Source organism: Hydractinia symbiolongicarpus, chromosome 10, assembly GCF_029227915.1.
Source record: "Hydractinia symbiolongicarpus strain clone_291-10 chromosome 10, HSymV2.1, whole genome shotgun sequence".
NCBI lineage: Eukaryota > Metazoa > Cnidaria > Hydrozoa > Anthoathecata > Hydractiniidae > Hydractinia > Hydractinia symbiolongicarpus.
In genome coordinates, this window is record NC_079884.1 from 9,889,274 (window position 1) to 9,917,145 (window position 27,872).

At 34.2% G+C, this 27,872-nt stretch overlaps 2 protein-coding genes across 3 annotated transcripts; one reads left to right on the forward strand and one right to left on the reverse strand.

Moving 5' to 3' along the window:
• The first annotated feature begins 4,874 nt into the window (after positions 1-4,874).
• LOC130612254 (NFX1-type zinc finger-containing protein 1-like) lies at positions 4,875-20,059 on the forward strand. 2 transcript variants are annotated; one of them, XM_057433559.1, is made up of 3 exons: positions 4,875-5,148; positions 9,373-9,827; positions 13,813-20,059. In XM_057433559.1, exons 1-3 carry the CDS (start codon positions 4,995-4,997, stop codon positions 18,856-18,858), a joined length of 5,655 nt encoding a protein of 1,884 aa, XP_057289542.1. In that variant the 5' UTR covers positions 4,875-4,994; the 3' UTR covers positions 18,859-20,059. The 2 variants fall into 2 exon arrangements, with proteins under 2 accessions (XP_057289542.1, XP_057289543.1); XM_057433560.1 differs by having other exon boundaries at positions 4,875-5,136.
• A 3,301-nt stretch (positions 20,060-23,360) lies between these two features.
• On the reverse strand, positions 23,361-26,635 carry LOC130612260 (neo-calmodulin-like). Its single transcript, XM_057433565.1, has 6 exons — positions 26,484-26,635; positions 25,651-25,681; positions 24,978-25,121; positions 24,569-24,754; positions 23,882-23,938; positions 23,361-23,518 (listed from the first exon to the last, which is right to left on the reverse strand). The coding sequence occupies exons 1-6, from the start codon at positions 26,484-26,486 to the stop codon at positions 23,487-23,489; spliced, it is 453 nt and encodes a 150-aa protein (XP_057289548.1). The 5' UTR covers positions 26,487-26,635; the 3' UTR covers positions 23,361-23,486.
• Positions 26,636-27,872: the final 1,237 nt, after the last annotated feature.

The window sequence follows — 27,872 nt, forward strand, 5'->3', positions numbered from 1 at the left end:
ATTGGTTGCAATTTGAGACGCAGTCGGATTGTATGGTGACATCACACAGTCACGTGTTATGCTCTAAGAAGTATGAGTGTTAATTATGTTTATCTGGTTGAGTGCGACACCACTCTTTCGAAACATGGAAAAAGTTCTGTTTGTCCAAAAAACTTACAAAAAACAGATGTAGAAAGCTGGGAGAGCCATTCTTCGGCAATCTAGAGACTTCAAACTAGTGCATGCCGGAAAAGTGGGACCCGGGACCCTGAACGCGGGTTAGATTTCTTTTAATGGAAATATTACAAGACCAGAATATTATCTCGGCATAGGTGTTTCTTTCGGAGTTTGCATCTAAAGCTAAGCCTATACCGGCTATCACTTAGTACAAATGCATGTATATTTAAATTTATTTCATATTTATGTTACGACTTTGGTCCAAAACTGAAAAGGTTAGAGCCAAGTTTCGTAATAATTAATAAATTCCTGTACTATTTTTCTTATTTGTGTTTTCTACACAAATGCACGTGTCCCAGAAAGAAAAACAAAGTCTCTGAGGGAAATTTCAAGTGCACTAAATAATGTATCACATTTTAAAAATAGAATATATAGAATTAATTTTCTCAAATTTTTTTAAATTCTCAGGGCCGGCGAATCCAATTTTTTGCTAAGAAAAAAATTTCTTTTTTGAGGTTTTAATTATTGTCTATATTGTTTTGCTACAAATTTATTTGTACCATTCTGTTAACACTTTTCATCTGCATAAAATGTACTTTATGATTTTATATGGTTGCATGTTTTTAAAAAACAAGGAATTAAGTATAAGTTTTGCGTGAATTAAGGGTTTTTTTGATTAGTACCTGATAAAAATTTCGAAAATTGGGGCACATTTAAGGCTATTTCAGAGGCCTAAATTCAAAAATTTTCTCGGCTCGTCGGCCCCAACCATGGTGGGGCCTCCTCAGATACTACATAAATTTGCCCCCACTTTCAATTCCGATTCGCCGGCCCTTAATTCCACAAATATTTTTGGTTTCAATAAATAATTTTTTCACAATAAATATTTTTTTAGATCGACTCCCACTTTCAACACGTAAGAAGCGTAGAAACCCGCGTAAGAACCGCAAAAAAACGCGTATGATCTGTGAATACAAATTAATACGCAATAATTTTAACCGCAACGCGAAAAATTCATGCGGACCCTCTGCTCTGGCGCTAACAACAAAGATGTTTAAATATCACAGCAGGGGCGGATCTAGGGTTAGGCAGCCTAGGCAATTGCCTAAGCCTAGTTTTGTGAACTAGAAAAAAAATTCTCTATAGATAGAATAATCTAAAAAAAAACTAAATTATTTTTATCAATTTATTTTTGGCATCCGCCGAATTCGACTATGACGATGCGCGGCGTGCGTGTTTTATTTTACTCAAATAAGCAAACCCGGGGCGATCTTAGGCAAAATGTCTATTCGCCTAAAACGTCCGCGGGTTTTAAAGTTCCGAATGAATGAAAATCACAGATGGAAGAAAAAACGCCTAAAACGTCCGCGGGTTTTCAAGTTCCAATGAATGAAATTCTGGAATGTGAAGAAAAAACGCCTAAAACGTCCGTGGGTTTTAAAGTTTAAACGCCTAAAACGACCACGGGTACGGTTACATGGAGTGGATGTTTCTTTTTCAACATGGTTTACCTGGATCAGGTCCAATTGCAGGGAGCACTTCAAATGTCTAGAATATTAAAGCAATTGTATGCCACCTAAGTTAAATAAAGAAGTTTTGAATTTGGAAACCTTTTCAAATATTGAAAGGATTGGAAATGCTGGAGAGAAGTATTTTGGCCACGTGTGCCGTGTTGTTGTCTCAAACCAAACCTTTATCTTCCTCTGCAAGAGACAATAAATTCAGTAATACTTGAAATATTTTAGTTTTAGCTGCTCCTGAATTTTAGGCACTTTTGTGTCAAGAACTATTCTTAAAAGTGGTAAACCACCAGATGTTCTTACAAAACGTGTAATTTAAATCTTTTTCTTATCAAAACAAAAGGTTTTAACTTGGCCTTGATCAAATGCATTGTTTAAAAACATAAAAGCCCAATGCCAAACGAGATAGCTAACGGAGGCAATTTATGTAAACACTGTCTTGGCGGTCGAAAGATGTTTTGATGTGTATGTTAAATTCGGTATAGAGTATTACTAGCTACCTGTATGTGTATTAGTTGGAATTTTGTTAGTTTTTTTTCTTTAACGTCTTAAGGGTCACTGGCTTCGTGTAGGCTTCGTGTAGCCGTTTATGCAACTGTGTATCTTTGTTTCTGTTTGGGAGAGAATACATTCTTGTAAGATAACTAAGGGACAGCTCTTTCATGAACGCAAAAGTCCAAGCTAAATGTTAATAGATCTGCAGATCCCCTTTCCCTCCCCTAAACATCAAATCAGAAAAGGTAATCTTTGAATGTTGTCAGTCCTTGAAACCATAAGCACTCATCCATGTGTCCCTGCTAAGCAGGTAGACACTAAAAGTTATTAATTCTTTCTGTTCTCTAAGAAATCGATGTATACAGTATGAGATATAATTAAACGTCAAAGGATTCTACCTCGTCCCACCGCCAAATTTATACGCTTAGCATATACTTTTTTATTGTGATTGTCCCTAAGAACTTTGACTTTGTGGGAACTTTTAAACAGTGCATTTTATATGCAACATCCCACTGCTCATTTTAAAACTTTTAAGAACACGAGAAGATCTCTTTGACTTTCCCATGTTACTTTTAATTGTAATAATATTGCTAAAAACAAAAGAATGAAACAATACCTAATCTAAGAATAGTCCAAGTTTGTTTTATAATATTTCTTATTCTCATCTTGCTGAGCAATACATTGATATAATTTTGTTTTAGGATAAGATATTTTGATGTCACCCTGGTACCTAAGATGAATATTCTTCTGACAATGAAAATCACCATCAATTAAAAGAACACAGATTTGTTAATCCTTATAATATTGGAAAACTGTAAACAATGGATATATATCTGGTATAATCCACAAAGTTGTGTTTCATAAGAGGAACTAAGAAGGTGAAAAAAATCAATCAAAATAATTTGTATTTTGATGTCACCCTGGTACCTATGATGAATATTCAAGTAAATAACACAGAAGATTTGTTCTGAATCCTTATAATATTGGAAAACTGTAAACAATGGATATATATCTGGTATAATCCACAAAGTTGGTGAAAAAAATCAATCAAAATAACTTGTGAATATTCAAGTAAATCATAGAAATGATTTTCACGTAAAACATATACAGATCGAAACAAGAATTGCATGTTAAAAAACGTTCTGTTACAGACTGTAAACTAACAAAATGTCATGTCAACTTATGGATATGAGTAGGATTTGTATATATGTTGCTTTTTATATGAGAATCTTCATAATTGGCTTATAGTTACTAAAACTTTCTTAAAGATTTTACAGTATTAAAATATTTTTTAAACATAGTTGACAGGGACATGTAAGGGTAAATAATATGAGACATCTTAAATGTTTTGATGTTATTTTTCTAATTTCTAACTCTTTTCTGGCTTAATAAACTGCCTTTCTCTTGTGGGAATTTCATAGCATTAAAATTAATGCTTAATAGAAATTGGTGCAAAACTACACCAGTAACCCTAATGCTAAACTGTATTAACTTCATGAAGAGGTGATTACTATATACTTTTTGTACACGTTTATTATATGTTGCGATCTTACACTGTAAGTCTAACTGGAAATCTTTCATTCTTTTATATGCTGGTTTTCTTTGTGCATTTGCAGGTTGTTACCACAGACTATAATTTTCCAAACAATATTTCTACGTTGCACTACTGTTGACTATCTATTCCTAAAATTGTCTTGTAATGTAATTTTTTGTTGTATTGTTAGTTATTAGACTTATTGCATGTTTTGAAATGAAGCAAATCCCCAACTTATTACTTGTACTCGTATTATTTGCGCAAAACGAAAAAAGATGCTAAGATACTTAATACCAATATGTGATTCAAAGAAATTATGGAAACGCTAACCCTGTTTCAAATCGAATTTGCTAACCAGACGCATTTTCCATCCGCATGTTTTAACAAGGATAAAGTGGTAAAACTACGGGGGTTACTGTTATTTGTTTGGCTATAAAGAAACTTTCGTTTCTAATCTAGAAGGATTCTTAATAACTAAAAACCTTACTTTTGGGAAAATTTTAGTTCCTTTTACAGCAAAAACACAAAACGGCCGATTTACCTCGTACAACACAACAACCCTTGACATTACTTTGCCAAAAAATCTATGAAATTTTGCCTAACCAGAAAAAAATCCTAGATCCGCCCCTGCACAGATCAAGTCTTATTCGATGTATTGAAAAGATTTGAATTTTCGTAGTAAATGGTAATGGAAACAAAGTTGGTATAGAAAAGGAGGTCATAACCTGAAGTAGCATTTTTTGTCACGTGAATTCAATATGAATAAATCCATATAAATCTACATTATTAAGTATTTTTAATTAGCTACTCTGCAATTTATTTTGCATTACTGCAATTTTGCTGTTCAACAAATATGTTTTTTTATGTGACCATGGTGGTAAAAAAACCTTTACAAAACCACAAAAGAACATATACAAAAACCTCCATGACTCATCATAGTCAGACTTAGGGGAATTTTTATACGAACAATTCATCAAGTAAATCTCTATGGAAACGGAATTGATAAAACATAAAAATAATTCCGCCAACAAAGTTGTTGATTAAAAATTAAATTCTCCTTGATCTTACTTAAAGCAATCTATAATTTATAATTCTAGGAAAACATTCTTTAAAAACAATACAAGTGAAATTTTTAACCAATCATCTCAAGAATGTTTTATTTATAAAATAGCGCAACGGGCAAAGACAGTTTTATTTTGTCCAGACAAGAAAACACGATCAAAGTTTTACGAAGACTCGAAAACACGAAAAAAAAATAAAAAAAATAAAATGATGATCATATAAAAGTTATGGATTTTTCAAGTCCATTTTTTGTTGAAAGATCCTATAATCGGAGAGGAAGAGGAGGTGGTGGCAGAGGAGGCGGTGGTAGAGGAGGGCGTGGTGGAGGGCGCGGTGGCAGAGGAGGTGGTCGTGGAGGTGGTCGTGGAGGTGGTCGTGGAGGTAAGTAAATTATAGTATAGTAACATATGTTTTTAATATATAAAAATTGGAACTCAGAAAAAAGCCACACAACTTTCTTCATTCGTTCTTACAACCTCGTTACCACGACTATTTTTGGTTTTTTGATTTTGACTTTAAGAAAGAAAAAAGCCATTGACGAGTTTGGATATTTCAACAATGCTCTTAGTCAAACACAACACATGTTTTTATAAGAACGATGAAATTTAACTTCAGCGCCTGAGTTGTTTTGAATTTGTTTCTATGCTGTTCTTATAAAGGGCTACGAAACGGGTGTTGGTTTTTGACCTTAGTGAGTTATACGAAAGTCGAGCTGATTGCGGTGGAAAAGCATTCTCGTCCCCAGAGCTCTTTGAGAATGAAACTTCGAAAGTTTATCTAAAAAAGCTCTGGGGTCGGAAATGGTGGAAAAGTTTATGAACACTGAGGACAAAAAAACAACAACTTATATTATATTTGGCATTCAAATATAACTGAAAATGACAGAAAACTTTCCTACTTATATTGAATATCCATGATTTATTACTAAGGTAAGATAAGTAACCTTGCTTTTAACTCAAACTTTCGAATAGAATAAACTTCAAACCTTTTAAACTAGCTAGCTCTAGCTATCCTTAGACATTTTGCATAGAAACAGTTTATTATACATTTATACATAAAAGCTAGTCTAAGCAACAACAATGACTTTAAAATCTAGTCAAAACAAACTTTCGATTTATTGATATTTAATATATTTTACTGACCGTTGTTTATTTTACCGCCAAAAAGAGTACCGAAGAAAAAATTTTCTTTTCTTAGAAAATACAAAAAAAAATATAAAATATCATAAAAAAATTAATTATTCATAAACATGTCCAGACGTCTATGTGATTCTAAAGTGTGTAACATTTCATGCGCCTTGACCTCTTGAGCGGTCTGCTTATTACTCGCCACTTTTCGAAAATAGCGGGGAACAAGGTTTTTAAATCGTTTCGTAGCCCCTTTAAAAATTACATTCCACTTGGAAAAAAAATAATCAAAAGTCAACTAAGTATTGTATGAGGAACATGAACTTATTACGAAAATAATATTATTTTATACTTGTTTGAATTTGTTTGCAAGACATTTGACTATAAAGTTAACTAGGGAACCTAGGAAAGAAGCTTTGTCACAGTTGCCATCTTGTTAACTGAATGTATATAAAATCCTTCGCGCTTGTGACGCCAACTTCCGGATAATAATTTCGCTGACTTTACATGGCCCAGGATTTTATATATGCCAAGCGGTTTTTTTATACTATCCAGTTGTTTTGTTTTGTTTTGTTTCTTAACAACCTTGATCTCAGGACTTGTTGTCTCTTTGCGTATCGAGAGGCGGGACTATCAATAAGCGCGGCTCCGAATTTGTGGTCGCGTTGCAAAAGTTAAAGGATTTTGTTATGCGTATGCAATGGAGCAGTGTTGCATGCGCATGAAAATTTTGTCTCCTGACCTACCTTTACCATATATGAACAGGTTTAGAAAATCACATGAAACGATTCTGTTTTGAATTATATTTCTCCATTCTTTTGTGTCTTTTAGAAGAAAATTTTAACCTTTGCTCGTATTTTGTTTGTGTTTACAGCCGTTCACAGGCTCAATGTTTTTTTTAAATGTTTTTATATAACAAAAACCTAATCTGTTTTTACCCTTGACAGTGTTTTTAACAAAAGGTGATAGCATACTACAATCTTATTACACAATAAAGAATATCCTAAAAATATAAACATGCCCGGCTTTTTATGTAGATCTGAAAATGGTCACGATTATCCCGAATTTGATTAGAAATTCAATTTCTTATAGATGAATTCCTTTATTAACATTTTCAACGGTAAGCTCTTTCGGCTCTGACATCTGTATGACATGAAAAAAAGATAAGGGGAAAAAATTTATTTCCAGTCTATTTCGTCACATAAAGGCAATTTTTAACTTTTAAATAAATCAGAAGGAATCAATCTATACTCGATAATAGTTTAAAACCTCAATGATGTTTCCGTGAGAAGAAATCCACATGAAAAGACCTAGCTATCTTCACCAAACCCTAGCATCTATTTTCCTGCCACGCAAATGCCAGAACGAAAGAGCTACCACTGAAAAGTGAACAAAAAACGTCACGCGAAATTTATCTATGCAAACAAACTGAACGTCTTTATCCGTCCAAAAGCAACAACGTAACGCGTCCGTTACATTTCGTTTTTATACTACAGTCTAGCTAAGAATATATTAGGCTAATATTTGTCAAAAGTTAAGAATGTTCAAAAAAAGTTTGTAACCATAAATTCTGTGATGTATGTCAACTATGTAATTAATGAAGGGCCGGATTCACGGTACGATTTATCGTACACGATTTTAAGTATGCGACAAATCGTATCGTGTAAACAACTAAAATCTTACAACTGTACCAGCGACAAATCGTATACGACAAAAAAAAGTTGGAACATGTTCAAATTCTACAACAAGTCGTATGAACCTTTACCAATCAGAGCTTACAAAATTATTGTGACAAGCGACTTTTTCACGTTTTTTCAGAACATTTACATTCGATATGGATAAATAGGACACGAATAAGCTTATAATTTGGAAGAAGTTCTTCGGGATGTTATAAGTATATAGATAGAATGAGTAAAAGTTGGGCTTTCAAGGATTATAAAAACCTTTTAGTTTGACCTGTAGCCACAGTTTTGTCCACCCCCTCTTTTCTTACGTTTTTAATTTTCCCTTTACTTTTTACTACAATAACTATCGCAAAAAAAAAAGGGTGATACGCGCATTAAGAACGCAAAAACTTAAAATGATGATGTAGTTGTAGACTCGTTACATCTTCATTATTAAATCACACAAGAAACTTTAGAAAAAAAAAACGCAATTAAGAAACTTCTCAGCCGGTAAAAAGTCGTTTATAAAACGTGTAAAACACGTCTAGTAGTATACCCTCTCAATCTAATTCTGGTCTGTTTTTTCCGCTTAATAAACGTCTCCAGAATGACCTTTAAAAGTGTTTTAAGTTATTTATAAACTTAAAAAGTAGAAATAGACATCTTCTAAACCCTTCAAAAAACTTCACAAGTGTCAGTTTTTTTGTTAAAGAAATGTTTCGCGCAATTCTGTTTTAAACAGAACAAAATCTCTCCATGTAATTACTCCATCCCAGCTGGCAGTAGCAAAAATGGCAACTACACCTGCGCATTCATCGAATTATTCTAACAGTTTTAATGTGTTTACAAACAAAAAAATGTTGAAAATGTTTCTGTTAAACAGAATAAAATTCGCCCCGGCTATCATTTTTATGCACCTAATAATACCATGGAGATAGAAAGAGGAATCTATTTCTATTTATATTTTCCATGGTAATAGTTAGGTTAAAAATTACTGAAAGAAAACACCTATTGTATTTTATGTAAACACTTCTACCTACGCAACAGTCAATAATGAATGGCATTGCTGTCATATACGTCAGATTCAACAAATGTCAATACAGAAAAGAAATACAACTAAAAAAAAAATATAATAACATGTGAATTTTATAACAAGTAACAAACGCTATTAAACAAGCAATTGGAGCAATTTTGCCTGAAAAAGGAATCTAGTTGATCAAAATTAAAATGTTTCCTTTAAAAATTAACCGTAACACGGCATATTGTGTACATATATATTTTTTTTCTTTTGTCTTTACCGTAAATGACGGAACAACCGCCCCCTGCCGAATAACTGCCCCTGCCGGAATAAGCCAACCTCCCCCCCCCCCAAGAGACATTTTATTATAGCTACATTTTTAATTTTTCTTTACGCAATGAAAGTCCAGCTTTTTATCCGAACGGTGCTAGTTTTCAAATCGAATCAGTTTCTTGTTGATTGCTTAGTCAATGCTATTTTTTTCCCGCTTGATTGAAAGAACAAACATTTAGATGCAATAATCTTTACGTTTATTTCGTTTATTCAGTATCTACAAATGATTTTTTCCACGGGACTTATTATTACGCTACTTCCGTCTGCCTGGTTGTCTTTCTACCCGTGGCAGTGCCTGTTCTAACTTTTTACCCTTAAGCTGGTTTTTTAGTTAAAGGAAAAGAATTACTGAAATGAATTACCGAAATTCCTCGAAGAAAAGTTATAAATGACGAAAGAGCAGAGTCTTTGTAAGTAAGTAATCACAAACTAACATTGCCATCATTTATATTTTATATTTTAGCCAATAATGCGAACAGAGGACAAAGGACAATCGGCTTCGGTTTGTTGAAAGCATGGAATCAGCTGGACGATAACGACGAACTTTTGGTCAGAATGGCTGCATCCAAAGATATGCTATTGCAGCTACTCAACAGTCCAGTACTAAAAGACGACTGGAACTTTGAACTTCTTGTAATATATTCGAAAGTCTGTGAAGTTCGACGTAGTCAAAACCAAATCTCAATTTTATCTCTCCTTCATGGTTGTCAATACATGACATCAGGTTTAAAAAGAAGTCTTATAATATGGGGATTAACTTGCACAATGGAGAAGAACATAACGATAGCAAATTCGTTGCTAACATTAATTGATGTGTATTTCAAGAATTTCCCTTCGCGTTGCATGGATATGCCGTTAGATGAACTGGCAGCGTTTATCAGTGGCAATTTGATTGGAGAAAGAGATCTTGTCCAAAAGGTTGTTATACCATTTTTTTAAATTTTCTATGTCAAATGTCTTAATTGCCTACGGATGTGATGAAACCATGTTTAATTGGGGAAGTTTTTTAAATTATACAATGATTTTGGTAAAAATAAGGTTTTTGTACCGCGTGTTCAACAAAGCAGCAACTAATAGTTTGTGACCCACTACACTATAATGATACCGTTCCTTGCTGCACTACTTTCGGTAGGAAAAATAAGCTCATTATAACGTTCTACTGTCTCAAAAGCTGAGCACAACAAAGATTTTCAAAACAAATGTAATCCATGAAAGTCCTTTTTTGTTGAAGCAATGCTAAAAGCCACAATAAACTTTTTTCATAACGTTGGGCAGAATTTCCTCCCATCTTAACGAAATCTCGGTTGAAAGGACAGAGATCTGCTGGCTTGCTTCTCATGTAAACACAGCCCCTAAATCGTTAAAAAAATAAATGAGATGTTTACTCCGCTTATTCCAGCCTTTGTAATTGGTTGTTAAATGATCTGTTTCATCTCTTACATTAATACTAAAACTGTGTCTGTCCGTCTGTGACCGGCAAAGACAATTGTATATGCTAGAATTTTCTTTAAATGCGCCTAAAAAACATCCTTTTTAAAAATGTTCTGTATTTTATAAAAGCTTTGTTTACTTTTTTTAATTGACAAGAGCAAATCACGTGATAAAATGAAATAATTTCATTAGCTAAGAATTTTGCTACTGTTTTTTTAATTCGCCTTGACAAGTTTTGAACTACGGAAAATGTATTTTCGTATGTAATGATGTAAATTAATATAACGGGCAAAAGTCACGGGCAATTAAACGTTGTTATTGTTATATACACCTTTCCCGAGACCATGAGTCGTACTTTTTTTAAACTCGTAAAATATGAATACCATATTTGAATTCAGCATAGTTTGTTTAATTTATGTGTAAAAGTTTAACTTAATACGCCAACAGAAAGTGCTATTTTGAGGAGATATATATCACAGTTAAAGTCTTCTTAATGCTCAAGTTACCAAGTCCCTCCTCGTTTTCAAAAAGAGGTTGGACATGCCACAAATCTTTAAATTAGAATAGCAGGTTGTTTACTTGCTGCATTGTTTCGAAATTTTCTACGACATTTTTGATAAGGAATTCAAATCTGTTGTCCGTTTGTCATAAAACTCAACAGAAAAAGTTGCGGCACATCAAAAGAATAAGTCTCGGGAAAGGTGTATTGTTTATTCATTCTCAACACAGAATGTTTTATCGTACTCGCTGTAAAACATTCCCTGTTAAGAATGAACAAACGGATGTGCTTAGGGTAACTAATTTTGGCGGGAACTAATTTTGACGGATTTCGCGGTTTTGCCAAAAATCCGCCAAATTAAGTTCCTGCCAAAATTAACTTTTTCCGTATATTGTTATTGTTGTTGTCTAACGTTTTATTTACAGCAGTCGTAATGAAATTAACAAAAACCCTTTTATGACAAGCACAAAAAAGTTTTCAATGGAGACACGAAGTTTCTGTTCTTATCTTCAATTTTGTTATTACATGTTTGTTTAAAAACCAATATCGTACTGATAGCGGTTTTTAAACCTAACACGCACTTTAAGTGATAATTTCTATCAGTAGAAACAAATATCATCCGCTTAATTTGACATAGTCTGTTGATGCTACTGCCATAGCTTTAATCTTGCCGCTATTGCTGAATGTTTGAACTTGATGTAAACTTGAAGCTTCGTCTTCAGAACCACAAATTAAACAGACATTGACTGATTCAATGCAATGTATTGTGAAAAATGTTTCTTGATCTAACAGCTCCTAATATGAACCTTCTGCACTGGTAAATTGTTCGCATAAGCTTTTGAAGTTTCTTGTAAGAGTTTGAATCTCCCTGAATGCTTTCAAATATATGCCTAATGTTTGATACAAATTTCTTTCAACAAAAACTAACTCGTGTATCCTAATTTATTGCACAAAATTTCCGATATTCTTTGTATCTATAAATTGTCTGTGTACTTGCCTGAACTGGCTTTACTGTCTCCATTCACTTTAAACTGATGACTTTGGAACATTCTAGGCAAATTGTCCCCTGAACCTGATAAATCTACTATTTTATTCCTATACCTTGCTTGTTTCAAGGGTTCTGACAAATAAAACAATACTCCTATCTGTATCACCAACTCATAGTTGCTCATGATTAGATTTAACTATAAATTTATCATCATTTAGCTTTCTAATCTTTCTTTCGAATTTCTAATCTTTATTCTAAACATAAAGATATATTATTATATAAACTGTAGCCGAACACATACTAAACAACAAAAATTCTTTTTCCTTCTTTCTTCTAATCCGCACAAACATCACTTTCAAAACTAAAGAAACGAAGTTAGAATTCGAATTCGAATTGGAACTCTGTTCTTTCTTAGGGGCTGTTCATATGGGAGATATTTCCTCGGGAACCGGTTCAGCATGATATCAAGTCGAGGTCTCAGGCTGTCAACAAACTCTTAACAAAATTTAGTTGCGTTAATCCAGTGAACTCTCCATAACTCGAACTCTCACGGGAAATCAGAAATTGTTCGAGTTATGGAGCGGTTCGAGTAATGGAAAGTTTGGAAATTTGGCAAATTTTCCACAGACGCCATTTTATTTATGAGAATGAGAACTTCAAAATAAGAATATTTGTAAACACACCACTTGACATTCGAACGGCGCGTTCGAATGACTTCGTTCAAATGATCTAAGGGGCCAAATACACGTAGAAAATATTCGAATTAGAAAAAAACTCTGAAATTCTTCAATTTTCAGATTGTTCGAGTTATGGAGATTTGAGTAGTGGAGAGTTGATTATGAGAGTTTATTAGGAAATTTTCACGGTGCCTACAAATTCGTTCGAGTTAAGGAGCGGTTCGAGTTAAAGGGTTTTGAGTTATGGAGAATCCACTGTATTAGAAAAAAACATTTACCCGCCTACCGAGATCTCGGGTGCGCATGATCGAGATCTAGGTAAGCGGATAATGCATTCTCCCATATGAACAGAAGTTTCCTCGGTAGGCGAGATAAATTTATGTCGATTTGGCATAATTTTCAAAAATAAACAATATATTCTTATCACAGTAAACAATAGAAACTTATCAAATGGTATTTTCTCATCCGAGTAAAAGTCTTCTCGCCCATACCATATGAACAGAAAGTAAAAATTATATCATGCTGAAATATTTCGCCCGCTAACCGAGGAAATATTTCCCATAAGAACAGCCCCTAATTCTTCCGATGAATCAAGACAATGCATGCAGTGCTGTTATAAATAAAAACATATTTACTTGATTGTTCAATTTTAAGATAAATTTGAAATTTAGTCAGTTTCCAACCTCGTCCCCAGGACCTCTTTTCGAAAAAAGCGAAAAGAGGTCCTGGGGACGAGGTTGGTCAGTTTCATGAATCAGTATTAAATTATCCTTTAAACAGTATATAAATAACATATTTTGGGAAAAAAATATATCTAGCAAAAAACGGCTGGCGTCAATCACGTGACTTTTGATCAGAATATCGTAATATGTGTTTGTACTAATTTTCACGCTCTAGTTACGTTTTGTATTTTTTGTTATCCTCAACACTGGTTTAATTACTTTGTTACAAAATTAATTTAAAGAATAGTCATTTAGCTGTTTGCTGACAGCAAATTCATCTTAGAATACCGTGGCAAGTAGTGCTCATGACAAATTTAGTTTTTTATTGCGCACTCTGTCACTTTTTCCAGCCAACTGCAAATATGAGTGCATAGCAACGGCCATAGCAACCATTTTCGCATTTTTAGACAGCTTTCTTGCCCCTCTGTCGATGTTTAATTCGTTGTAATAGCTAGATGATACTTTAGGGCCTCCTAAGACAATATATGACAGTTCTTAATATTAAATGTGGTGTTCTAACAGAAAAATTTCACGGATGATCAAATTACTCAAACCTATGTAAGGACCATTCTATTTTCTTCGACAGGTCAACACACTTACAAGAGCGAGAAGGGAATTGATCCAGAAAACACAAGCGCCGGTCAAGAAGCCACCTCGTGAGCAATTTACAAACGAGCCTCCACCTGACAATTTTAGGGACATCCCGACTATTCCTGATATAAACGATATTTACCGTGAAGAAAAGCCTTACCTTCGGCCAATCAAATCACGCGGAGGTTACTCTAATGGTGAGGAGTATTTGGATGTTCAATTTCGACTATTGCGAGAAGATCTGGTGTGTCCACTCCGTGAAGGTGTGCAGGAAATAATTGAAGAAATTCCACGGAAAAATAGAAAGCACGCGCTGAATGTTTACAACAGAGTTCAAGTTTTGTTTCCTCTCTGTACAAAAAGTGGCATCATTCATCGTGTCAGTTTTGACACAACCTATACTAAAGGTATACCTTGGCAACACTCAAAACGGCTAATTTTTGGATCTTTAGTATGCCTGAGTAAAGATCAATTCCAAACGATAATTTTCGCCACTGTTGCTGATCGAAGTCCAGAAAATCTTAGGAAGGGATTGGTTGATTTAAGATTTGTTGGTGGACTTGAAACACAAAATTATTTTGCAAAAGGAGAATTGATGGAAATGGTGGAGAGCTCGGTATATTTTGAAGCATATAAACACGTATTAAATGGAATGAAAGAGTTTGATGGAGAAGAAATTCCAATGCAGAGATACATAGTCGAATGTACCTCTGATGTCAAACCTCCTGCTTATCTTCAGCGTCGGGATGTTCTTGCTCCAAGGTATAATTTGAGAAGTTCTTTGAAGACTAAACAATTGGTCGCAGATTCTGTTCGTATACTCAATGATCGCTTTTGGCCAACATACGATCTTACTGATCTGAACCAATCACAGTTAAATGCATTCAAACATGCGCTCACTAAAGAGTTTGTAGTTATCCAAGGTCCACCTGGTACTGGAAAAACACATGTTGGTATCAGAATTGCGGATGCTTTGTTACAAAACTCACAGGCTTGGAACTTAGACCAGAAAGCTCCAATGTTGGTTGTATGTTATACAAATCATGCTTTGGACCAATTTCTTAGTGGCATCATTGAGTTCGGACACACTGATGTTGTACGTGTAGGTGGGCGAGCGAGTGAGGAAATGAAAAAATATTCACTTCGAGAGGCACTAACCCGTCTAAAGGGAACTAGTCGTCGCCAAAGAAACGAACCTGATGATTTCAAATTCCTTAGAAGAGCAAAAGCACAATCCTTAGAAGAAAGGGATAATCTTATAGCTGCTATAGAAAGGGACACAGGAAACATAAGGGCTTGTCAAAACCTGTTGCAATCAGGTAACTTAGTCCATTTAAAAAAATTGCTATTTATTATGAAGGAAGAACATCAAGAAGCATTTGTAACCTTTGATGCACATTGTTGGGGCTTAAAGATATCTGTTTTTGATATATTTCTTGACATCATAAAAATACCGATTGACAACATCACTGCGTTTAAAATAGCTGAAAACATTGGCGATGCAAAAAATGAAGTTGCAGTTGCGAGCGCAGCTGATCCTAAAAAAAATAATCCTGGTGATAATGAAGTTAACGATGACGAAGTCGACGAGAATGGAGTGGATGTTGAAGGTGAAGGAGAAGTTCTGGTGGAAAGATGGGTTGCTGATACTAACGAGTATCAAGTTTTGAATGTTAAAAAACAAATCGAACATGAAGTCCAAGAAGAAAGGGAGAAGAATATTTTGGTGGACAGTGACGGCTTTACAGTTGTTCAACCATCACGTCAGGAAAAGAAAAATCGCATACAACGTTTATTGCGAAGTTATGAGCCAATGTCATCTGCAGAGGCTAATGATGTAGAGAATCCATGGGATCTGTCTCTCGATAATAGATGCCGACTGTACAAATACTGGTTGCAAAAGTTGTATGAAGAAATGTATGAAAATTATTCACGTCAAGCTGAGAAGCTTGAGGAAGTCTGTCAACAAGTTAATGAACTTCAACAGCAAGAAGATGAAATAGCCATGAGAAAAGCCGATGTAATTGCCATGACAACTACTTGTGCTGCTCGATATCGAACAGCTCTGCAGAAGATTCAACCAAAGGTGGTTATAATCGAGGAGGCTGCTGAAGTTTTAGAAGCACATGTGTTGACAGCATTAAGCGGTGGTATAGAGCATTTGATATTGATCGGTGATCACCAACAGTTAAAACCGAATCCTGCAGTTTATGAGCTAGCCACTCGCTATTCTTTGGAAGTGTCGTTGTTCCAGAGAATGGTAGATAATGGAATGGAATGTCATACACTTGATATACAACACAGAATGCGACCGGAGATATCCATACTTCTTCGGCATATCTATCCGAAGTTAAGAAATCATGCATCTGTGAGGAGCTATCCATGTGTTAAAGGCGTCGGTAATAATGTTATGTTCATCAATCACCACGAAAAGGAGAATCAGGTAGCGCACATGAAATCAAAAGCAAATAAACATGAAGCAGAATTCATAAAAGCGCTATGCTTCTATTTCTTACAGCAAGGATATCAGCCTAGTCAGATTACAATTTTAACAGGTTACACTGGCCAACTCATTCAAATGAAACATATCATGCCAAAAGAGGTTTTCAACGGTGTAAGAATAACAGCTGTTGATAACTTTCAGGGTGAGGAAAATGACATCATTCTCTTGAGCCTGGTAAGAAGCAATGATCAAGGAAGCATTGGATTTCTAAAGACAGATAATCGCATATGTGTCGCATTGTCAAGAGCGAAACATGGATTATTTGTTATAGGAAACTTTGACCTGCTTAAAGAACAAAGTGTATTATGGAGAAAGATAATTAATGATGCCACGATGTACGGAAGTTTCGGGAAATCAATGAAGCTATGCTGCCAAAATCATACCGATACAATTATAAATGCAGGAAATGCTGCAGATTTTTTGCAAGCTCCTGAAGGTGGTTGTATACGACCGTGTGAATTCAGGTTAGATTGTGGTCATGTTTGCGAAAAAGCATGTCATCCAGTTGATCCAGAGCATGTCGAGTACGTATGCAAGAAACGTTGCCTCAAGGCAACGTGTAACCTTGGTCATCAATGTCAAAAGCAGTGCCATCATGGGAAAGATTGTGGTTTATGTATTGCTAGAGTGAAGAGAATAGTACCAAAATGTGGGCACGTTCAACAAATGTTATGCAAACAAGATCCCACACAATTTGGTTGTTTGGAAAAATGCAATAAGGTGCTTGAATGCGGCCATCCTTGCAAATTAAGTTGCAAAGAAGACTGTCAGAAACAAAGATGTTTTGCTCAGGTTCCAAAGCTTTTACCTTGTCAACACAGGGTGCATGTCACGTGTCATTCTGATGTTTCAACTGTCAGATGCAATTCTCCCTGCAAAGCTAAGCTAGATTGTGGTCATATTTGTTCTGGAACATGTGGGGAGTGTAAGCAAGGCCGACTTCACAAAAAATGCTCACAAGAATGCGGAAGAATACTTGTATGCTCTCATGGATGCAAAGAACCATGTACAAAAAACTGTCCACCTTGCATGTTACAATGTGAAAACAGGTGTGTTCACAGCAGGTGTGAGAAGAAATGTGGTGAAGTTTGCTCACCGTGCAGAGAAGCATGTACATGGCATTGTAGGCACAAGGAATGTACAAAACGCTGCGGTGAAATATGTGACAGGGAGCCTTGTAACAGACCGTGCAAAAAGAGGTTACGCTGTGGACATTTATGCATTGGTTTATGTGGGGAAATTTGCCCCAATGTATGTCGCGTTTGTGATAGAGAGAAAGTGAAAGAGATTTTCTTTGGGGACGAAGATGAAGCATCAGCACGATTTATTGTCCTTGAAGATTGTCAACATTACTTTGAAGTTAATGGAATGGACAGGTGGATGCAACAGGATAATGGAGACGGGGGAAACGTAAAGATGAAGGAATGTCCACGCTGCAAAACCATCATCCGCAAGAGTGTAAGATATGGAAATATTGTGAAGAATTCATTAAAAGATATAAACGAAATAAAGAAGAAGATTATTGAAAGTGGGAGATCTGACCTAGCGGGCGTTAAAGAAAACGCTTATCAAAAATGTCGAGATGTCAATAAACTAGTGCAAGAGATTCCGTTTTTGGACAGATTTCGATTTTTGAACCGCGTTGCTTCAAGCATGGCTTTAGAAGAAGATGCAAATTTTACTACGTTTGCATATAATTTAAAACGCAATATTAGACCGCGTGATAATCAAAATAATGCATCAGTGCTTGCTACTCGATTAGTGAAATCCTCTTTGGGATACGAAGCGGTGAACGGCTTATTTCATCAGGCTGCGATACTGGAAGCATTGTGGAAATTAAAAAAGGAGGTCTTTGAAAACAAAAGTTTGCGAAATGAAAAGGATGAAATCTTAAAAGGTATGGTGGGGCTTGAAGACTTTATCATGTCTGAAAGGATGAGCGAACAACAAGTTAAAGATGCAAACGAAGATTTGGAAAGAAACCACGTCTATGTAAGTGTTATTGTTTGTGTAACTCAATTAAAACAAAAAGAGAAGGACATTGAAACATGGAGGGATTCTCAAGAAATGGCAGATCTGTCAACTAAAGCTAGAGCTATAAAATGGCTTAGATTAGCTAAACATGAAGAAAATGTTCTATTGCAAATTAAAGCAGAAATAGAAGAAGGAAAAAAATTAAGGAAAACAAAGATTAAAGAGATTAAAGCGAGTGTTGATGAAATCAAGAGAAGATTTGAATTAGAGGGCTTGGCTGAGCAAGAGAGAATAATGATTGTAAAAGCGATGGGTCTTGGAAAGGGCCATTGGTACAAATGTCCTAATGGCCATTTTTATGCTATTGGCGAATGTGGGGGCGCAACTGAAACTGGAAAATGTCCCGAATGTGGTGCAGTTATTGGCGGACGAAGTCACACTTTGGCTGCTGGAAATCAACATGCAGGCAATTTCGATGGTTCCACTCATGCAGCTTATTCTGAAGCTGCAAACAACATGATGAACTGGGATCAAGAAGCATTGCGCCGCCTCCAATTGGAATAAATTAATGCAATTGAACGCCGTATTAGCTTAAACAACTACAATTGAATGCGGTATTAGCTAAAAGGAATGGGTACGTCTTTTAAACAAATATGACGAAGTTAGTCTGATTTTTGCACGAATAAGGATTGAATGATGACTTATCGGATGAAGTTTTTGATTTACAAAATCTCTTATCAACAAAATGTTGTTGAGAAAAATACAATGAAGGGAGTATTCCGAAATAAGTTCAAATTTATAGCGACTAACTGACTTTTCAAGGTTGAGCTTTTCCACTCCTAAGTCTTAAATTATAAAACCTCAATATGTATATATTTTATTTTAAGGGAAGAAGTTTTGATGGAAATTTAACATCGCAGGGGGTAAAGTGTTCGTTGAACCAATTAATTTTATTTTCGCATAATACACATTCCTACAAACATAATTTTCTGCAAATAAAACAATTACAATTTTCAAATTTTACTTAGATTTGGAAAAAAAGCCTTCCCTTAACATAATTTAGGAAGTCTTCTTAAACACGAAGTAGTTTAACACATTGTAGCGTTATCATTAATTTTGATTTATATGATTCAAGTATATTTATTATTAAATGTGCTGCTATGTTAAAGTTCAAACTGTGTTTTTCCTTTTTATTTTTTATTTTTTGAAAATAGTAAAAAAAAATTAGTGTCAGTATTTTACCTCATTTTCTGGTGCTTTTTGTATATGATTCTCTTATTTTTGCACGTTATTTCTTCGATTTTTTAACGGACTGGCGAATAATTTTTTTATAAAACCAATACACCTCTGGCTTACCTGTTGACCTAAAATAATTCCTCGTGCTTCCGTAAGTGCATACTGTTTATAGCATTCCTAATGTTTTATTATGTTGTTCCAAATTGACTTTTCTTATTAACAGGTTGTCAAACCTTTTACTGAATTTTTTTACAATAACACATCTGACCATGGTTCTCATCTGTTTTTGCGTCTCGTTACAAAAAATAACGATATTCAAGGCTAGCGTATATATCAAAAGTAAGGCATTTAAAATCACGTAAATACATAAAAAAAACTTTTGAAACTGTTTCGCCACCTGTTTCTGTTTTATGAAGTTTCTTTTTATTTATAGAAAGTTATGTAAAGTAGTTCGTTTATTTTTAATTGTAATGATTGCTCTTTTTGCCTCCATTGTTAAACATGTTATTATATTAAAACTTATCTCGTATATCATGCCTAATAATGCTCCCTATTATCTGGTTGATAGAATGGTATCTTCGATCCTTAGAGAAAAGTGTACTTGGAGGAAAGCTATTGACCTATCTCTGTAATATTTGATTATAACTTTATGAACTTCCAGTACATAATTGAGTGCTGTGAAGCTACACGGATATATGAAAGTGAGAGCAAACTTAAAAGCTTAACAATTTCGGGTAAGTTAAGAATTATAATTTCTAACCTAAACAAAATTCGTCCATCGTGTGAAGATATTTACGGATAATTGCATAATTCAACAACATTTATCCCGAACAAAATCAACCTGGTATTATGGCTTTCGAGATCTGTACGACGATTCTAACAGTTTTCTATCACTTTTTTTGAAAGTCGCGTAATGTTTCACCCAGTGATGCTACATTACGAACACGACAGAAGCAGGGTTGCTACGCTTCTTCAAAACTTCCTAATTTTGAAAAGTCTCCGCTCAAAACTTCTCAAAAGTAGATTTTTTAAATTTCCTGAATTTGTGAATATTACAACCATCGCATGTTTCTTATTTTCAAAATGCATAAAATTGCTTCATTTTTTACAGCAGTAATTTGTTCTTTACTCAAACCGTCACCCTTCAAATCTCCTCAAGCAATCCTCATTTGTTTTGAAACAATACAAAAATGTCCTCAAATCCCCTTAGTTTATTTTATGAAAACACCACCATAAAAAGTTTAAAATTCTTAGAGTGCAAACCCGGATAAGGGATAAACAAATATGTTCGAATAAACGAATGTTCGAATAAACGAATGTTCGAATTAAGCAGCAGTAAAGGAAAGATATTTATATGATAAGATATGATATTTATGATTCTTAAAACTTTACCATTTTGCAAGGGGAAGTTAAGAATTAGAAGGTAGTGGAAGCAGGAGGTGAAGTTTAATATTTAACCTTAGAAGTAATGTAGTTTTTTGGTTATAGGCGTGTTTTTCTATGCGTTCATATTTTTTGGACCGGCATTCTTTTCAAGGTCTCTGCGTTCACAGACATGGTCTAATTGCAAATCTGCTATCAACTACAATCTTAGTAAAAATATGTTGGCAGATATTGGGGACAGCTAATTTTGTAGTTTGAAGTAATTAGGTATGATATTCTTATATTAGATTCACGCATTTTGAAGTTCACTTGTCATTGGTAAAGTAAAGAAAAAAATCATACCTTATGTCAAGAGGACCTAATTGGGTTTTTTCGAGGGATGACTATAACGAACTCATGGGTTATCAGAACAGTACATTTCAACTTGGAGTTCAACTCCGTATTCTTTCCTCCAAGATTTCAACTAGCTATTTATGGCTGTTTAGATGCTACCGGTAGCAATATATTATTTTTAAGAGTATGGATTTGAAACTATAATGAGAGATAGTTGGCAGGTGGTACCTTAATCATCTATATGAATCTAGGAGACTATTTAGCTTATAAGAAATTGGTAATTCTCAAAAAATGTGGTTCTAATGTATAGCTATTGACTCCACAATTAACGTACTAAATATAATACACTCCAACCTGAAATGTGTACCAAGACAAAATGGCAGCAAATACAGGATGCAGAAAATTGAAAACACTTTGCATGTGAAGTAAAAGAGAGAAGAACCCCAAAAAGCCCGTCTTTTTTACTAAAGGCTGTCTTCTTTGTAATAATTCAGCCTCGTCGTTACACTAGGTCATAAACTAGAACACGGGGTACTATAATGTCATGTTTTTGTCTCTATTTTAGATGCATATCACGTTATCTAAGTAGACGTCCTGGCCCTTTTAGTTGCTTCCACACAGCTTCTCTGGCCTCTTCTAATATATTTTTTGTCACTGTAAACTATATCAAAACATCCAAGCCTTCTATCCAGCATTTTAATACTCCACTTGTAATATGGAAAATGTCTGAGCATATAATGGAAAATTTATTTACATTGAAACCCCTTGTAAGAATTAGAGTCATTTTTCAGTGCAATGGCAGCCTTCCAGTCATTAGAGCAGCTGAACTAGAACTGTATTAGAGCAACATAAGACTTTTTGAAAATCTTAACCAAAAAATAAATTGACTTATTCTCACTACGAAATAAATCTCAAATCCTTTTTATTCATTTTGACATTTATTTCAATCCAAATTATTTTTATTTTCATTATTTTATTTTCAGTTAATTTATTCAGTTTTTTTTTTGATTTAACTTAAATTTTCTTCTTATTACTATCATATGGCAGTTTTCGGCTATCATACACGTGTTTCGCAAATTTAAAATGGTAGCTGTGCTACGGAGGTGTCGTGTTCGCTTGTCCTGCCGTTGTGTTGTTCTTTCTTTCAGCACATAGAGCTATTTCATGGTTTAGTTTTTATTGTATCTGAGAAATTGTATTGCCAATAAATCGGAAAATTAGCTAGATACGTATGCCAGATTGATATGTAGTACAAGCGTTCTTCACAAAAGATTAGTCTACCGTTTATACTACGTGAACGTCTAAATTACGTGATTTTACTGTTCTCTCTCCGTTCCCGTTCACCAGAGGTTTTGTTCAGATAATCACGTAATAAGGACCGTTCCCGTTCACCAGAGGTTTTGTTCAGATAATCACGTATTACGGACGGTATACGCCAACTATCTGTGGCTAGGATATTGATTTTAGATTTTTCTTATCATCAGATTTAACAATGAAACACTATGAACAATATTTTAAATCTTATTGTCGGAATAACTATAATGAAACTATGTATATTTCTGATTATAAAGTTGGTAAAGGAGAACTAACGATTGATAACATGTTGTGCTTAAATGTTCATTATAGTGTGAATATGAACTGCGGTAATTTTTTTATGTTTTCGAGTTTTGGTTCTCGAGAAATTTAGGCTCAAAGCAGTACTACGTTCGCAGCCATTAGTCCTCTTCGATAAATTACTAACTTGTGTGACATAAGCCTGCGCCAATGTATTCAAACGCATCCTGAATGATAAGTTACGTTAACTGCTACAGTGCGTTATATATCGTTGCTTTCCAGGGCGCTGCCTTTGACCCGTTGGGGTGTAACGACGCCCCGACCTCCCTTGCTGTTCTTGCGATTCGTTAATCGTTACTTGGGCTGTGAGCTTTAAAACAATAAAGGCTTGAGTAGAATATTAAAACCCTAATTACATTTAATGATAATTCTTCCGTAAATGTTATAGGTTTTTTGAAGTATAGAGAAGAACTACTCCCCGTTTATATATATCGCTGATATAGAAGTTTAAATTTCCTGACTTCACCACCAAGCTTAAGCTAGATTCTAAAACTTGAAAGTATACATATTTACATGTATCTTTTTTAGAATATATACACTAAAATAAAATATGACCATGAAATTTAATCCATGTCGCACGAAGCAGTTATGTAGTTTCCAATTAATAATACTCGTAGCTGTCAGCTTCATGATATTCTTTCCATCAAAGTGAGAAATTCTATAAAAAGTCAGAGCATTTATTTCATTAAAGGCATCAATTAATGAAAAAAATAGCTGTTATTTTACTACTACCGCACTCCAAAACTTACTAACGCCCTGTAAGCAGACGGTGCTTTCTACAAACAATGAGAAAGGTTTCGATTTGGTGAATGTACAACATCATGGAAAAGCGACATAACAACAAAAGATGGAAAAAATTATTTTTACTTAAATTTTTCACACGTGCTTTCATTCTAAGGAGTGGACCAAATAATTAGTACATAAATAATACGAAATGCTATATTCCTACCAGATGGATACAAAATATATTTCCTCACAGAAGCACAGAGCAAGAATAATTAAATTATTATCTTTTTATCACCTTCATAATTCACTTCGCCATCTCCATCATTATCTGCTAGAGCAATCATATCTTCAACTAAAAAGAATATATTATATATCCATATTCGCTCTAAAAGCACTAATCTTTTGCCACCTGTCGTTATATTAGCAATCTGCAATTTTATTTGGCTTGGCATTAAAAATTTGGCACATCAATTTTACAAGGACAAAGCTCTTACTTAAACATTGTCTACGGGAGAATTTTTATTTCATATTTCATATAATATTGCTTAGCTCTTTAGCCTTATTAGGTTGTTGTTGTTATTGTTTTCCTTTATTACAAGCCTAGGTTTTTATTTATGACAAAGTTTTTGTTTTCTTTATGAAGGAATATATTAGATTTTTATGTTTTAGGGAGAAGAACGTGTCTTATATATGGAACCCAATTGTAATGATAATAATAAAAATAATAAAAATTTGCAGGTGGTGTCAGATATTTTATCATTACTATTAAAAGCTTTAATTGTCTGTCTATTTATTTAGAATGTACAAAGAATACACAAAGATCTTTCGATGTCCTTTAAAAACTTTCAACTTTGCTTTCCAAGAATCAATTATTTTTTTCGGATCTCAAAAAGAGAAACAGAAAATAAAATTGTTAAATTCCGCAAAAGTCGCAATCACAAAATGGTACCAAGATTGCTAAAAATGTATGGTTGACTCTCACCCTCCTTCGTGGTTATGCTCTCCCCCATTTTGGTTAAGACTTCCTTTATTTCTTCTTGCGAAATCGTTCCAGACTTATCAATATCAAATACAACGAACATTCTCCTCAACTCTTCAGCTGTATCTCTTCGTTGATATTTTTTTGTCATCAGCTGAAGAAATTCTCCAAACTCGATACCTCCACTGCCTATGAATTTTATATATTTCAGACGTGGGTTACAAGAAAATTGAAATAAATTTTAAAGTACGGCAAACAAAACACTGTGATTTCATTGCATGCTAAAACACCTGGTTTTTAAAGTCCTAAAACAACAGTGGCGACTTAATGGTGGAGTCGATTTGGGAAACAGGGATCTCGGGTCATGAACGTATTAAAACGTCATTTTCTATAAGATTTAAATGTGACTGACCATCAATGTCTGCTTCCTTCATCATTTTGCTGACTTGTTCTTCACTTGAGCATAATTCCAATGCTTTTAAGATATCCTTTACTTCGTTTGGAGATATGGTACCATCGTTGTTTTTATCAAAAATATCAAACGCTTCCTTGAGCTCTGAAAGAGAAAGAGTTGAATATGCTGATCTATATTATAATACTCGTTGCTTGTCTGTCTGTGAGTTAATTTAAAAAAAGGGCGTTGTTGTAGTCAAAAACATCACCATGATCACACATGGTTACTTCATGTAGCAGGCACAATACCAGTATAGTATAACAGAGATCCTGCCATATAATTTTAGAGCTACCTACTTCCATATTTTACGATATAAATGTAATGTTCCAGTTTCTGTGGCTTTCAATTACTATTTTTTATAAATAACTATGAAGGTGGGGAATTGAATTCTTGTTAGATTTATAGTTATCTTAATACAACGGTTTACAATGTAATGCTTATTAAAAAAGTGTTTACATATCCTTTCCTTTACATATCCATACCAGGCTTGTATTGACATGTCAAATTTGATTGTATGGACATGTCAGCAACTATTTGTATTACAAAGTTAACATGATTCATGTTAGTAATACATTTGTCGTTTTCAAATATTTAGGGATACAAAATTATATTGATAAATAAAGCATCTTACCTTCAAGCAACTTTGGATCGATTTGGTCAACCTAAAAATTATGACAATTAATGCTGTAAATAAATTTATTTTTGCTTTTAAATTAGATTGTGTGTGCTGTGAGTTTCCTCGTCCATTTTCCACTTTCTATATTAAAAATTTTTTTGCTAAGGTTTTGCTAATAACGGCTAGGAATGAATGGAAAACACATTTTTAATATCCACCGCCTTTCCCCTCTTTTATGCATTTTTTTTTGCAAGTAATAACCTCTTGCTTTTGCAGTGAAGGGTTGCTTCAGTTTGTACCAGATTTAGTGTCAGAACTCGCTTCAAAGGTTCAATTTATGGAACAAAGAGACAAAGAGAGCAAGTACGGAATAGTTTACAACAAAATACCAATCAATGTGTAAAATAAAAATACTACCATGCTGCTGATGTCGTCCATGTTTGTATCATGAACACGTGTTATGAAATGTATATCGAGTCTAAATTATTATTCTTTTGTATTTACTTTCACTTATTTTTGCTTTTATTTTTACTTTTATTTTTACTTTTATAAGTTAAAATTCCATACAACACAAATCCTAGACGGCCAAGTTTGTAAACAAACTAGTGTTTAAGTTTGCCACCCTTCCATGCACGGGCGTTTAAAAAATATATTAGGTTCAAGATAAAAATGTAAAAACTAGAATAGGAGGGAAAAAATACTATTAATAATTGTCTGGACCAATTGCTTGTAGCAGAATTGCTCAAGGATTGTTCATGATTCTTGAATTGCCGACAAAAATGGTGAACCACGCACACATTTCTCGGTTATATTGAAATTCAACAAACTTTAACGAAATAATCTCTTACCATTTTCCTTCTTTTTTTGTGATTTCGGTTTTCTTTTTTTTTTTTTACATGTTTTTACTCAGTTTTGCATCTTATATTTCTCGTTTCAATGTGTTAATATATCAATTTATGCGCAGATTTCGAAGTTTTAAAAAGATAAACGAAATGTAAACAGCGCTATATTATTCTTCTCTTTGCAGTTTCTATGGAGACTCTTTTTTTAACAAATATAAAAAGTAGCGCTATACAAACACAAAAGATAAATCATGTTTTTGTTATGTTCTGGCCTTTAATATTAATTCTAATCGCTGTGCAAAAATATAGAAATTGGGGAAGGGATTGCGCGCAGGTGAAGTTTTAACTGAAACATTTTGAGCCTTAAAACCGTGTAAAGATTCTTTTATTTATACCCGTGATAGCCTTAGACTACTTTAAATGATGGATTAAACCCCCTCCTCCGAATAAGACCGCCCCTCGAATATTACGTAATTGATTAGCTATGCTGCTATTCGTTATGTTATGTTGTTTTATTGTTTTAATTTTAAAATTAATATGCCTCCCTTCCATAAAAAGTTCCCCTCCCGAATGAGCTCTACCCCTCACAAGAAATTTTGACAAATAAGCCACCGGGGCTTAATCGATCACTTACGGTGTAATTATTTTAGCTTTAACGTTCTTTTGGATCACAGAGGTAATTGGTACAGATATGAGGCAATACCCGGCTTTAGAATTTTGACTGCTCCAGCAACGGGGAAAGGTGGAGAACATAAAGTGCCTGCAGGCCATATCCCGAGGAATATTTTTAGTTAAGTCACTTTTACATCTATGGAATATTCCAGGTTAAAAATATTTCGTGAGTTTAAATCTCGATTATATGTGCAATTTGATATATAACGCACATACAAACCCGTGGATATGTCCACGAGCTACAGATTAGCCTCCTTTATTAATACTCATTATTATATTAACACTTATTATCTGTTTGTCAGCACCAAAACCTACAATAACCAGAAAACATCGGAGGCGGGTGTATTTCTAAACTAAAACACAGTCCCCAGCCTGGCGTTTTTTGTACGTTAAGCCTGTTTTTATCAAACTATTGCCAAGATTTGGTGGTGCGGTAATTGACCCAATCAAAAGGTTTTGATGTATTGTAATCTCCTAACGTTAATGTACCTAGTTGTCCACGCCACAAAAATTACCTCTTACCATTCAACGAATAACTGTAATTTTCCAAGATAAAGGTTAGAACAGTACTTTATGAAAATCGTATCATCTAAACCTTAATTAAATTAATTAAAGTGTATTTCCATTTGTTTTACTAGCCTAAGGGAGAAAGGAAACACGTGAATTTAATTTTTTCAAAGTAGACTGTCAACAAGTGTCAAATTAGGCAACAGTTGAGCCTTA

Bases quoted from the DNA above. Each gene is read 5' to 3' on its own strand.
- LOC130612254 (XM_057433559.1), top strand. From the start codon at position 4,995: ATGGATTTTTCAAGTCCATTTTTTGTTGAAAGATCCTATAATCGGAGA. The intron at 5,149-9,372 runs GTAAGTAAATTA...TTTATATTTTAG, and splicing joins TCGTGGAGGTGGTCGTGGAG to CCAATAATGCGAACAGAGGA. The intron at 9,828-13,812 runs GTTGTTATACCA...TTTCTTCGACAG, and splicing joins AAAGAGATCTTGTCCAAAAG to GTCAACACACTTACAAGAGC.
- LOC130612260 (XM_057433565.1), bottom strand. The intron at 24,755-24,977 runs GTCAGTCACATT...TAAAATTCATAG, and splicing joins GAAGGAAGCAGACATTGATG to GCAGTGGAGGTATCGAGTTT. The intron at 23,939-24,568 runs GTGAGAGTCAAC...TATTCTTTTTAG, and splicing joins GAGCATAACCACGAAGGAGG to TTGAAGATATGATTGCTCTA.